Genomic DNA, 14,891 nt, shown 5'->3' with positions numbered 1-14,891 from the left:
TTTTCAAACTTGTTGGCGTATAGTTGTTTATAGTAGTCTCGAATGATTCCTTGTATTTCAGATGAATCAGTTGTAATATCACCTTTTTCATTTCTAATTTTTGTTATTTGAATCTTCTCTCTTCTTTTTTTTTTGTTAGCCATGCTAATGGTTTGTCAATTTTATTTATCTTTTCAAAAATCCAACTTTTTGATTCATTGATCTTTTGTATTGTTTTTCGGGTTTCAATTTCATTAAATTCTGCTCTGATCTTAATGATTTCTTTCCGTCTGCTAACTTTAGGTTTGGATTGTTCTTGTTTTTCTAGATCTTTAAGGTGAAGTGTTAGGTTGTTCACTTGCCATCTTTCCATTCTTTTGAGGTGAGCATTTAATGCAATAAATTTCCCACTTAATACTGCTTTTGCAGTATCCCACAGTATTTGCTATGATGTATCATTATTTTCATTAGTTTCAATAAATTTTTTGATTTCCTGCTTGATTTCTTCTTGGACCCATATGTCATTAAGTAGAATGCTGTTTAATTTCCATGTGTTTGTATTGTTTCCAGAATTTCGTTTTTTATTGATTTCTAGTTTTAATCCATTATGGTCTGAGAAAATACATGAGATAATTCCAATTTTTTGAATTTGTTGAGACTTGATTTGTGACCTAATATGTGATCTATCCTGGAGAATGATCCATGTGCTGATGAGAAGAATGAATATTCTGAGGTTGTTGGATGGAATGTTCTGTAGATATCTGCCAAGTCCAATTGGTCTAGAGTATTGTTTAGATCTTGTGTTTCTCTGCTGATTCTTTGCCTAGATGATCTGTCCAATATTGACAGTGGGGTGTTCAGGTCCCCTGCTATTATGGTATTAGTGTCTATTTCCTTCTTTAGGTCTAATAGAGTTTGTTTTATAAATCTGGCTGCTCCAACATTGGGTGCGTACATATTTATGATTGTTATGTCTTCTTGATGGATCAGTCATTTTATCATTATGTAGTGTCCCTCATTGTCTCTTTTTATGGTTTTTAGTTTAAAGTCTATTTTGTCAGATATAAGAATAGCTACTCCAGCTCGTTTTTCTTTTCTGTTTGCATGGTAAATCTTTTTCCATCCGTACACTCTTAGTCTATGTGAGTCTTTATGGGTGAGGTGGGTCTCTTGAAGGCAGCCTATAGTTGGGTCCTCCTTTTTAATCCAGTCAGCCAGTCTGTGTCTTTTGATTGGGGAATTTAAGCCTTTTACAATAAGAGTTGTTATTGAAAAGTGTTGATTTATTCCTAGCATTTTATTGATTGTTGTTTGGTTGTCTTAGGTGTCTTTTGTTCCTTGCTTTCTGATTTACTGTTTGGTTTCTGTGTTTGTTGGTTCCTTAGGTTGTAGATAGCCTTTTTGTTTGTTTGTTTTCTCTTCATGAATGCCATTTTTATTATACTAGTGGGTTTAGATTTTTCTTGGGTTTTTATGGCAGTGGTAGTTATTTTTCAGGAACCAAACCCAGTACTCCCTTGAGGATTTCTTGTAAGGGTGGTCGTGTGGTGGTGAACTCCCGCAGTTTTTGTTTGTCTGAGAAATATACTCTTTGCCCTTCATTTCGGAAGGATAGCCTTGCAGGGTAGAGTATTCTTGGCTGGCAATCTCTGTCTTTTAGTATTTTGAATATATCATCCCATTCCTTTCCAGCTTTTAGGGTTTGTGATGAAAAGCCTGATGTTAGCCTGATTGGGGCTCCCTTATAGGTGATTTGACGCTTCTCTCTTGCAGCTTTTAAGATTCTCTCTTTGTCTTTGAGTTTTGCCAATTTGACTATTGTTGGCATAAAATTGGTCATAGTATTCTTTTATTTTCCTTTTAATATCTGCAGCCTGTAGCCACTGTGATGATGAACCACTTTGACATAGAATATTTGCAATTTGTAATCTCCTTCTCTTTTTTCTTGATCATTCTAACTGGGAGTTTATTAATTTCAGAAAAATGGCTTTTGGCTTTCTTAATTTTCTCTATTGTTTGCCTGGGGTTTTTTGTTTTTGTTTTGTTTTGTTTGGTTTGATTGTTAAATTCTGTTCTTACTTTTATTATTTTCTTTCTTCTACTTACTTTGGGTTTACTTTGTACCTTTTTTTTTTTTTTTTTTTTTTTTTTACCAGCTTTTTAAGGTGGAACCTTGGGTCATTGATTTTAGATTCTTTTCTTTTCTTTTCTTTTTTTTTCTTTTTGGTTTTAGACTCTTTTCTATCATGAGCATCTAAAGCTGTGAATTTTCCTCGAAGTACTGTTTTAGCTGCATCCCACAAATTTTGATGTGTTGTGTTTTCATTATTATTCAGTTTGAAATCTTTTCTAATTTCCCTTCTGATTTCTTCTTTGACAATGGATTATTTGGAAGTGTGTTGTTTCAAGTATTGGAGTTTTCCTAGGGATCTTATTACTGTTGATTTCTAATTTAATTCCATTTTGGTACCATATGCACTTGAAAAGAATGTGTAGTCTACATTTACTGGGTGCAGTAGCTATAAGTATTAATTAAAGCAAGGTGGTTGAGAATGTTCTTAAGATCAATATCTTTGCTGATTTTTCTTGCCTGGTTGTATCAATTGCTGACAGGGTGGTATTTAAATTTCCAACTATGATCATGGAATTGTCCAGTTTTTCCTTTAATTCTGTCGAATTTTGCTACATGTATTTTAAAGCTCTGTTGTCAGATACAAACACGTTTATGATTACTGTCTCACTGATGAAGTTACTCTTTTATCACTGTGAAATGTCCCTATTTATCTCTTGTTAATGCTATCATCTTGAAGTCTACTTCATTTGATATTAATCTTGTTACCCTATACTTCTCATGTTTATTGTTTATATAGTTTTAAAAAATTACTTTCAACCTATTTGTGTCTTTATATTTAAAGGCAATCTTTTGTAAACAGAATATAGTTGGGTCCTGATTTTTTATTCATTCTCATAGCTTCTGCCTTTGAATTAGAGTGTTTAGTCCATTATCATTTAATGCATTTATTGATACAATTGAATCTAGGTCTACCATTTTTGCATTTATTTTCTGTTTGCCCCTCATTTTATTTTTGGGGTGTGTGTGTGTGTGTGTTTCTTCTTTCCTTTCTTATTTGGATTATTTGAATATTGTTTTTAATTATGTTTAAATTTATCTATTGGCCTTTTAGTTTTGCATTATTTTGTCAGTAGCTGTTTTAGGGATTACAATATACCTCCTTCACTTCTCACAGTCTAATTAGAGTTAATATTGCACCATTTCATGACAGCTGTAGAAACTTTGCATTCTTATATGTCCTCCCTATTCTCTATCTATAATTTTATCCTTATTATATCTATATATATTATAAATCTCGCAAGACAATGTTATAATTTTTGTTGTAAGCAGCCATACATACTTCTAAAGAATTTATTTTTAAATAGTCCTTTATATTTACCCAGACATTTACCATATTCTTCATTTCTTCCTAAAGATCTGGGTTTCCATCAGGTTTCTCTTTAACCTGAAGAACTTCCTTTAGCATTTCTTGGGCAATAAATTCTCCTAGTTTTATGTACCATCTTTTTTTTTTTTTGCTTTCATTCTTAAATGATATGAATTCATAAAAGATTCAGGGTTCTAGACTGACAGTTCTTTACTTTTTCTTTTAGCACTTTAAACACATTGTTCTGCTGTTTTGTGGTCTCCACTGTCTCTAATGAGAAGTCCACAGTCATTATACTGTGTTGTAATGTTTTTCTCTTTACTTTTAGGATTTTCATTTTGTCCTTGGTTTTCAGCAGTTTGACTCTTCTAGGCCCAGGAGTGATTTTCTTTGTATTTATCCACCTTGGGGTTTATTGAGCTTCTTGAACCTTAGTCTATTGCAAAACTTGAGGAATTTCCTACCATTGTTTCTTCACCTTTTTTTTTTTGCTTTATTCTTTCTCCTCTCCTCTGCTTCTGGGACTTCAATTATATGTGTGTTAAACCTTTTTATGTTGTCCCACAGGTTCCCAAATCTCTGTTCACTTAAAAAATATTTTTTTCTTTTTCTTCTTCAGATTGGATAATTTCTATTGATCTATTTTAAAATTCACTTACTCTTTCTTCTATTATCTCCCTTCTGCTATATGGCTCCTCCAACAAATTTTTTATTTAAATATTGTATGTGTTTTTTAAGTTCTAAAATTTTTATTTAGTCCCTTTTATACTTTTTATTTCCCTGCTGATATTTATTATGTTTACATTCATTGTGAATATATTTTTATTTATGCTCTTGACCATAGTTGTCATAGTGGCTCTAAAATCCTTAACTGTTAATTTCAACATCTGAGTCATCTCAGGATTGGTCTCTATTCATTGTCTTTTCTCTTGAGAATGGGTCACCTTTTTTTGTTTATTCATATCTTTAAAATTTTGGGATTGTATTCTGGACATTGTAAATATTGTGTTATAGAGACTCTGGATTATATAATATTACCTTAAAAAGAATTTTTTTTCTTTTCTCTCTCTCTCTTTTTTTTTTTTTGCTTTGTGGGACTATTAACTTTACTCAAGCTGCAAATTCTGACTCTTGAGCGGTAACTCAAATTTCAAATAAGTTATTTTACTCTTAGCTGAAACACATCTTGTGCATGGATGTTTCAGGGGTCAGACAAAAAACTGAGAAGAATTTACACACAGAATTAGGGATTTCACCTCTCTTGATTCCTCTTTTCCTAGACTCCCTGCTTACTTTCTAAAAGTTGTGGTTGTCCTAGGCTCTGCTCTCCAGTTCTTCAGACCAGAAAGACTCCATATTTTCTAGATGAAGTTTAGCCACAGCACATGGCACCAACTCAGCACCAATATGGTCCACTCTCTGGCTAAAAGTTATAAAGACATGTAACTCACCCTTTTTGCAATGTGGCAACTCCCATCCAGTATCTTCCTGCTATGTTTACTCTCAGTGCCTTCAGATCATTGTTTTTTGGGGGGACAGGGTGCTTATTTTTTGTTTTTTATTTTTTGTATTTTGTCCATAGTTTCTAGTATAAACCAAAAAAAAGTGACCAATTCTCAATAGAAAAGACAATCACTAGAGACCAATTCTCTGTGGGAAGGTTGGGTCCTGCAGGACCTACTAAACCATAACAGAAACAGAAATATCTCTCTTGTTCATTGATTATTAACATAATATAAAAGTTAATTATGCTGAAATGTACGCTTAAAATTATTAAAATGGTAAAATTTGTTACGTATATTTTGCCACAATAAAAAAAATTAAGTTAATTATGTTACCTAATATCTAACTTTGCATAGGCATTTTAAGTTTAAGTTGGAAAACAATGCAACATGCCCAAACAAGATTTCAGTAATTTCATATGTAAAACAAAAATGCTTTTGCAGAGCCACTATGAAAAAAAGACTATATTGATGGTTTTCTGGAACAGTGAAGTACAGAACATAAACCCACTGAAAGAAGGAAGAGGAACGAGGTATTCTAAAGACACACTGACAGAACTTGGTCCTCCATCTGGAGAAAGGGCCCCACCTATACATCCATGTCTAGTGCTTCTGCGACCTTAATGTGCACACAAATCACCTGAGGGTCCTGCAGTGCTTAGCCATAAAGAGATCCTGGGATCTTTCACTTATACCCGAAACCTTGTGATTTGTCACAAATCCATGACTTATATTTTACTCGTGTTTTGAGTATCTGCAAAATAGATGATACGGAATGTGTGGAGTGGGAGACAGGTGAAGAATGGTAGGTATTTCTATGGGGTGTAACCTGGCTCCATGTAAGTAGGCATCTCATGCGAAGAGTGTCTCTTTAAGTGTAACACTAACAAAACATCACTCTAAGAGCACACAAGAAGAGTGGCAATGTAGACCAAATTGATGAACATCTTACAGGATTGTAGTGAATATCTCAGTACAGATATACCCTTCTCTGCCAAACACCCCTCTTGGCTAAATTCCAGTGAATCCAGGTATTCTTTAGAAGGGATGAAAAATCAGTGCTTCCTTATTTGGTGTGTACGGCAGACATCATTAACTGATCATGATGTACTTCCTCACTGAATCTAGATTCAGAATCTGTCTGCAAACAGAATTTAGGGTCAGCACTCCTATCTTAGAGCCTTTCTACCATGAGGTGGATAGCTGTCAGGGATGACAGCCAGTAATTCTCTTCCCCATTTAGGCAAAGACTTAAATGAAGAACCTAATCAAAGAAGTCTGGGTAAACACACAGCAATCCATTTTCTTTACAGTCCCTAAATTATATCCAGCTAACAAAGCCTTTTGTGGACAGAAGTGGAGAAATGGACTCAGAAAATACTTAATTGCATATGGCTTTCGTGACATCTTTTCAGGAGCAGAGCTTACTGACTGCTCATTTCCTGTGATCACATCCACTTTTATTTAAATAGTGCCTCCTCACCTGACAATTAATGCAGACCCCTCCACCTGCATAGATGCCTTGGATATTCAAGCTTGCCTGCTGCCGCTCAATATCTGGATCATAGTAACAATCGATGGCGTGGCCGTGGCAGTTGCACGCTAAAAAAAGCATACTAAGTCAATATTCCCATAATTACTATGAGACACAGTAAATTCTCCAGATAGTGTTACCACTCGCTGAGCTACAATGAACTGTATTCTGGAACACCAGGGACACTCTTACTAGAAAATTTTAGGGACTTTTACACAAAGACCAGCCTATAATAATATGTTATTTATATCTCCCTTCATCTGATATTAAATGAGAGGAGCTTTTCTTTTTTAAAAAATAAGATATATAATTATAACAAAAAAGATACACCAAAATGCCAATTAAGCTTCATGCACAAAGAACATATTATTACTGCTATTACTACTACTAACCATAATAATTGAGCTCTTGGTACACTGTGAAAAGTGTTTTACATGAATCATCTTATTTAATCTGCACAATAACCCTCTAAGGTAGGTACCATTATCCCCATAACGCAGACGGGAAAGTTGAGGCCCAGAGAGATTAAGAAACATGCCCATTGTTACACAGCTCAATATATATGAATGGCAGAATTCTGACCTGTTTTGTTTGACTCCAAAACCTGTAACTCGGCCAATACTCCCAACCCTTGATCTCAACACTATAATAGTGATCAGTTGGGAATAATCCTGGTGTCTAATTGCATAGGAATGGCTAAGAGAGCAACAGTGTATTCGTATCTGCTGGACTGTAAGTTCTATGATGGCAGGGACTACATGTGTTTCGTTTGCAATAGAGCATGATCCCCAGTACATGGTGGGTACTCAACAAACACTTGTTGGTTGACTTGAATGCATAGGATTCAATTACCAATGTAATGGTGTTTTGAGGTGGGGCCTTTGGGAAGTGATTAGGTCATGAGGGCAGATCCCTCACAAATGGGATTAGTGCCCTTGTAAAAGAGACCCAGAGAGCTGTTTTGCCCCTTCAACTACACAAGGGCACAGCAAGAAGGTACTATCTATGAATCAGAAAGCAAGCCTTCAGTAGGCACCAAATCTGCCAGTGCCCTGATCTCAGATTTCCCAGCCTCCAGAACTGTGAGAAATAAATGTGTATTGTTTATAAGCCACCCAGTTTATGGTACTTTGTTACAGCAGCCCAAACAGACTAAGACACTCTCTTTGGGTAGTAAAATTCGTGGTGATTTTATCCTCTTTACTTTTTCATAATTTCCAAGTTATCTATGAGTAGTATATAATACTTCGGAAATTAGAAAATATAGTTTAAAATCTATTTAGAATTCCCATCATTGCCAAGATGAAAAAGATTTAACATCAGTAAAAATCTTACTCTTTTTTAGGCGGAATATATATTCATTTCACTCCACTTAGATGAAATTTTCCAGGCCTTTCTAATAATTTGTATGTTTTAATCAAGTTCCCAAGTGACTATTTTAGGAAAGAAGACTGAATTAGAAATCAGACAAGCTGTCCTGCAACTTGCAAAACAGGATGTGCACTTTATTATTTTTATCTCCTCTGTGGTGCCATGGTTTTTTAAAAATTCACAGCACTTATATTTATTATGTAAGTTATTTCTTAATAAGCCTTTTTATTTTGAATTGCATAATACAAATGAATTTTAAAAAGCACCCACAAAATGGATCCTAATAGGTCTGACTTCCACACACCGTTTTTGTAATTTTTAACCATATTGCCAAGTTTTAAATGGTTTAAAACTTATGAACAAAAATAAAAAACTTTTTCATATGTGTTGGATGAAGTGTCTCATTCACCAAAGGGTTCCATTAGTCTGGAAAACTAATCAAGTTGCGAATGCTGGACTTCATGTGATAACAGTTATTCAATCAAAATATTCTAAGGCTGTCTGGTTAGCTCAGTTGGTTACAATGTGGTGTTATAACACCAGGGTCAAGGGTTCAGATTCTTGTACTGGCCAGAAGTCCCCCCCCCCCAAAAAAATCTTAAACCAGAGCCTGAAAGCACTGGAAGAAATGACCCCTGACTATTACCTTCCCCCACTCTGGTCCCTTAATCCAGGGTGAGAAATGGGGACATCCTGGAGAAGGAACCTGTCAGCTGTTGACCATAAAGCGATAATGGCCATCCAAGTAACATCCCCCGACTTAGAAATGCACCTGAGTGTTCCCACAGTGTTAGCAACTCTCAAGACAATCTTCGAACTCCTCACATGAAATGCCTTCTAAGTAAGTTTACAGTCTTATCTCTTAATAGTTATAAAAAACATCTGGTCAAAAAGTATAAAGCACAGATTATTACGCAAGTCGTTCAACAAACCTAGGTCCAAATACCTTTTGATTATTTCAAAAAAGCACATCCACTTTCAAATGCTAAGAATATTCAGAGGGGGAAAAAATGGGCCACAGTCTCTAAGGCCAATAGCTAAAAGTCACAAAAATGTTTTCAGCAATTGGAATAAATGAGTAGCTTCATAAAACGTTTGGTTTAAAATGAAATCTACGGTTGGATGTCTTTGAGCTTGTTTGTTAAAACTACCAGCTTTCGTACTTTATACTACACCCGTCAGTTATGAGCAGCCCTTTTCCTTTCTTCTCCGGTCCCCTCCACGCTCCACCTGCCTCAGTCCTACCACATTCCTTCCGCACCCTCGCTCCCTTGATGCTTCCTGCTCCCTGTTCAGCACCAATCTCATCACCTTCTCCAGACCTTGGTCCTCAAAACAGTTAGGATTCCTAAGAAATGGTAAAGGGTTAAAATTTTACAGTGGCCAACATATTAAAGACTCAGTGTGATCTGTGCACGTAGTAAATGTTTCATGCGTCTGAATAATTATTATTACTGCTCTTTTTCTTTCATATTTCTATCTGAATTCAGAGAGGGGCACTTTTCCCTCTACTCTGTGTTTTTCTTTACAATGGACAGACCTGAGTCCTTAAGACTGGCATGATCCCAGCCTTTTCATGAGCTCAGGGAAAACAGATGGGTCCCCAAGCAGAGAGGGAAGGAGACCACGTGCCCCACCCCACCCACCTTCACACTCGTTGGTCTGCTCCCACGTGGCCGGCCGCCAGCGCCTCTGGTTGTACCCCACGCAGCAGCGATCGCACGTCTCCCCGCACGTGTGGTGCTGGCATTCACACCGAAACCTGGGCATGCGGGCGAAGCACAACTCAGTTACTGACAAGTTTTGGTAGAAATCAGTTGTTCCTATGTGAAAAGGTGACACGTGAACACAGTCCTCATGGGCATCCACGGACTAATGACTGGGTAATGATGAGAACAAAGCATTTTGCATGTATAATTTCCAAGTCCCTTTACACATGGTGAAAGCAAGGTTCAGAGGTACTGAGATTCTTGCCATAAGTCAAGTGGTCAGAAATAGCCAGATTTCAAACCTAAGCTGGACACCAAAGCCTCAGCTACATTATGTTACAAGAAATCAACAGATGAGCAAGCGAGTGCTGAGTTTACTGAGATACGTTAAGTATCCCATCTTCACAAAGATCGGGAGTCCTGTGAGAAAGGTCTGCTCAAGTTTCTTCCTCTCAACATGGCGCCATGCACAGAGATGTACCAAATCCAAGAGACAGCTACTGATAAGATCTTGGAGGATCCTGTTCCCAGAGGCTGTGCCAGTTCCATCGCAGGGCCAAAAGCTTATCACTCAGCAAGGCAAAGGGCTAAAAATCTAAGATTCCAAGCTCAAAGGAGTATACATCTGTCTTAAAATTTTTCTAAGTTAAAATGAAATTGCCATAGCCTTGGCATTGTATTAGAACTCCAAGCTTTGAGCTCTAATCCATCTGAGCTTGAAAGAGGATTTAAACAGTTGTCTAAGAAGGCTCTCAGCTGGGCCTGTGGGGATTCCTTCAACTCTTCTCCAGTGGGACGTGGGATGGCATATAATCAGTTACGCTCCTAAGAGAAGGTGTCAGCCTTCTCCCTGCTCATCTGCCTGTTAAACACATGGGCATAGATTTAACTGGCAGCCTAGAACAGCTGGAGTCCAAATGGGCTCTTGTCAGACAGGCAATTTCAGCTCACTGCTAACAAAATATTTGGCATAGAGCTTTAAGAAGGCTGGTTTAAGAACATATAGTCCAACTACACTCATGGAGGATTAAGATTGAGCACAGCAAAAATAAAAAAGGAGGTGGGTTCCTGACTGAGTCATATTGACACCCCCAAATCATTGCTTTTCCTGACTCTCCCTCAGCTCAGACTGATGGTTGATATAGAAAATCTGTCCTTACGTCTTCTGTAAAGATGTTATTAAAGATGCTGCTGATAAGAGAATCTTCTCCATTATGACCACCTTACTCCACCGCCAGAGAAAAACCCTTATCTGGACCTAGTGTCAGCAATCATGTTCCCCTAAGCAAATGATTACTTTTTAGGTTATGATCATATTGAAATATGAAACTTAACAGGTTTCCCTTTTTGAATTGCCTGCTAGGAAGCTCAGAATCCATGTGTGATCCCTCCATCTATCCATACATCAATGTCAGCATGGTGTGCATGCCTGATTAAAGCCATCTTCTGTCTCTTCCTGAGTTCTGCCTGATTAGCAACTAAGTTTTCCAATTGTCCAGCCTTTGTTCCCTCCATGAAGTCACTGAATCCCTTTAAATATCAAGATTTTTTTTGTTCATGGATGTGGATTTCATCAGCATTTGTTCAAGGTCAGCCTATTGGGCAGAAGCAAACCTGCAGGCACGGGAAGGCAAGGTAGCTGTGGTAGAGTGGTCCAGCGGCAAACTGAGCCTTTCACCAAGGCCTGGGGAGACAGCCTCTCCACTCACATGTACTGGGAGCAGTTAGCCACCCAGTACAGAACTCCTCCAGGTCTGCCAGGGTCAATAGGATTTGCCCGCCCTTCTAAGCGGGAAGCTCAGCCCCTCTCTAATGGCTTCTCCTTCTTCCCTACATGGTGCCGTTTTGTCCCAGACTTAGGGACACTAGACATATCTCTTCTCTACCCTCCCTCTAACTAAGGACTTATCTAACCTGACCTCTAGTGTCGTAGGGCCCTACTCTCCAGGAGGCTACATGGTGGAGATAGACTGATCATTGATAAACAAGCCCTTGTCAATTAAAAGTTAATCGGTTGTTGTGTGAGCTCTCTCATTAGCATCACCTGCTCCCTGAAGGAGGGACAACAACGTTAGGGATTGTCACTGGTCAGAGAGAAGGGCTTCATAAAGCACACCATGTAAGTTGATTGCTAACAATTATGCTTGAACACAGAGCCAGGCCTAAAGAGTACAAACCGGAATCTGACTAAAAGTAAAATATATTTCTGGTAAATGCTGCTCATTGGGGAATTGCAGACTTCAAATAAAACACTGAGAGAAAATTATTACTATATTCAGTCATTTCCAGCTCTTAAAAGTATCCCTCTTGCAGTAATAACCAGAAACATTGCTGAACACTTAACATTTAAGATTTATGCATCTTATTGTATGCAAAATATACCTCGATTAAAAACAAAAAGGGTTCATTCACGTTCATAGCAGCATTATTCACATAGCCAAAAGGTGGAAGCAACCCAAGTGTCCCTCCATGGATGAATGGATAAACAAAATGTGGTATTTACATACAATGAAATATTATGCATCTTTAAAAGGGAAGGCAATCCTGGCACATGCTCAAAATGGATAAACCTTGAGGACATTATGCTAAGTGAAATAAGCCAGTCACAAAAGGACAAATACTATATGGTTTTGTTTATATGAGGTACCTCAAATATTCAAGACAAAAAATAGCATAGTGGCTTCCAGGGAGGAATAGGGAGTTGTTTCATGGGCATAGAGTTTAAATTCTGCACGATAAAAAGAGCTCTGGAGACTGGTTGCACGACAGTGTGAATGTACTTAACACTACTGAACCACACACTTTAAAATGGTTAAGATGGTAAATTTTATGTTACGCATATTTTACCCCAATTTTTTAAAAAATGAAAAGGATTTGAAATGCATATCCCTGATCCCATTAAACCAGGAATGACAAACAAGTTTTATCTCTCTTGCCAACTCTAATCAATCGTTAGTGTTGGGGGGGAATTGGCGGCTGCCTCCCAGATCATCCAGGGAATGCTCTGATTGATTAGCCATGTCTGCTACAGGCCCACTGGGGGCATGTGGGAGAAATAGGAGAGCTGGAGGAGGGGAGGCATGCACACCTCCTCCTTGTTGAGACTGAAACATTCCTGTCGAGGGCAGAAACCTAGAAATATACAGTGGGGTGCAAACATCCAGTGAACCAATTAGACTTATGCACAGCAAAGCTAAAAAAGTCTGCACAATGTACTCACAGGTTTTCAGGATTGTTTGCATTGCACACTGCAGCGTGGCCATGGCAGACACACCGCCCACCAATGCTGATATCCTTTATGCTGTAATAATACTGGACAAAAGAAAACAGAATGCGTCAGCTTTGCTAAACAGCCACATGAATGTTCTATTATTAATCTTTCCCCACATCTGTCTTGACTCTGCAAAGAAAAATGTAACTTTAATATATGTAGTTTTGTAACAAATGCTTGCTAAAAACATTTTAAGTAAGGCAGCTTCTAAGGGGTCATACAAAGGTCAGACGGGCCCTAGCATGCTAAACATTCCAGGAAGGGAATGACCCCCACCCGGTTCCAGGAACTGACTAGTTCCTTATCTAAAGGCCTCCTGGCCAGACCCCGGGGAAGATAAATGATTGAGAAATGCGCTGTTCCTTATTGGGGTGCCAGCCAGCCTGCTAAAACCTACCTGTAAATCTAAAGGCGCCACAGATCTATCGGGGTACCAGCCTGCTAAAGCCTACCCATAAATCTAAAGGTGCCACAGATAACCAACAACTCATCCTGTCACTAAAAAACTGTATAAAAAGTGCTTGTATTGTAAGCTCGGGGTTGCTTCTGTCCAGGAGACTAAGTGACCCCAGCATGCTGGAATAAAACTCCTCTTGCTTGATTGCCGCGGTCTCTGTCTCATGGTCTTTGTGAAGAGAGCCATCCTGGTGTGCAGGATTTGTGCATGGTGCACGGGTCTTACAACTCTGCTTATCTTTTGTCCTATACTCTCAAGCCACTTCTCCTTGCGTACCTCAGCATGAAAGGAAGCCACATTTTGATGTAACTTGTCTTACAAAATAAATGCCTTTCTTAATAGAGTTGACTAACATACTGCCAGATTTGTCCATTTAAAAAAACCAAATGCTTTAAATGCATGGAGGGAATTCCCTTAGAAAAATATCATAATCTGTAGCCTAGTGAAAAGAGATTAGTGCTTCGAAGTTTAAATTTTTATGTAAATCTGGATTTTATAAACTGAACATATTTACTTACCAAAATAAATTTCTGTGCTAAAAATTTTGCACCTACTATGAACAAAATACCGTCCCAGGCTCCAGAACGGGAGAGAATATTTACAGGATGGATCAGATACAGCCTTGAGACTGGCAGGGGCCAGCAGCAGTTGCTGTAGTCTTGCTAGCTCAAGGTCAAAAAGGCCAAAGTCAGAGGTTCTAGCTCCAAAAAGGCCAGACAGAGCCAGCTTCAGACCCAGCAGAGGATCAGCCCCTAAGCCAGGCCAGAAATACACATAGGCCATCTCACGGACAGGTCACCTCTCTAGTATGCTGGAGGCCTTTCCAGTATGGACAACAGGTGGCCTCTTCTGCCAGTTCCCTTCCCTCTCAGATCTGGCAGGAGACTGCACAGGATTTCTGAGGAATGTGGGGGCTGGAGAACAATCTTTCTCGTTGAGGCCGTGCTGTCAGTGGGAAGAATACTTGTCAGCGAGGAAATCTGAATTCCCAAGGACAAAATGGTTTTTGTATCTTTCTCAGTGTTGTTTTTGAGTGTAGTCACCCAAAAGAGTCCTCTTTATTCAATGTTGGGGTTCTGTTCGGGTTCCCTGGTTAAAAACTTTTAAAGTGTCAATGCTTCCTGGCAACGTCTTACTTAGTGTGAAGGCATTCACAACCCCTCTAAAGTCAGTATGACCAGGGCTTTCTGCGACAAGTTAACACAAAGTGGCTTTCGTGCTGACTGCCATAGAAGTTTCTGTCCATGTGTGTTAGGGGTGGCAACAGCAAGAGAGAAGCACTGGATCACCTTCACCTGGCAGCGCATGCAATCTGCGTGATAGGATAGCTGGAGTCATATTCCTTCATTCAAGAAGCATCCTAGATTTGGGGGTCAAGATTATACACGTGGTACACTCCATAAAAAAATACTTAATGGGGAAAACTACATTCACCTAAGTGAAAAGAAATAGACATTGATATGAGTATGAATCTTGCAACCCACTAAAAGACAATTTAAGAAAAGAAAAAAGGTGATAAGGTACATTTGTGGCAAGCATCTAGAGCACCTGGAGGAATGGAAACACAGCCTAGCTGCAGCTTATCAGAAAGCCCAGCTCTCCCTTGTAAATATCCATCTTCAGATCCA

General features: G+C 38.4%; 1 protein-coding gene across 1 annotated transcript in view; it reads right to left on the bottom strand.

Annotated features, from left to right (window-relative positions):
• The window catches only part of LAMA3 (laminin subunit alpha 3), a 242,277-nt gene that overhangs the window by 170,220 nt on the left and 57,166 nt on the right, over positions 1-14,891 (bottom strand). Inside the window, exons 6-8 of the mRNA XM_063076630.1 lie at positions 12,756-12,847; positions 9,473-9,588; positions 6,405-6,523 (exon numbers count right to left, since the gene is read on the bottom strand). Of these exons, the coding sequence (XP_062932700.1) occupies positions 6,405-6,523; positions 9,473-9,588; positions 12,756-12,847 (327 nt within the window). The remainder of the gene's footprint in view (positions 1-6,404; positions 6,524-9,472; positions 9,589-12,755; positions 12,848-14,891) is intronic.

The sequence above is a fragment of the Cynocephalus volans genome, chromosome 13 (assembly GCF_027409185.1).
Source record: "Cynocephalus volans isolate mCynVol1 chromosome 13, mCynVol1.pri, whole genome shotgun sequence".
NCBI lineage: Eukaryota > Metazoa > Chordata > Mammalia > Dermoptera > Cynocephalidae > Cynocephalus > Cynocephalus volans.
This window is presented reverse-complemented; position numbering and strand designations above follow the sequence as displayed.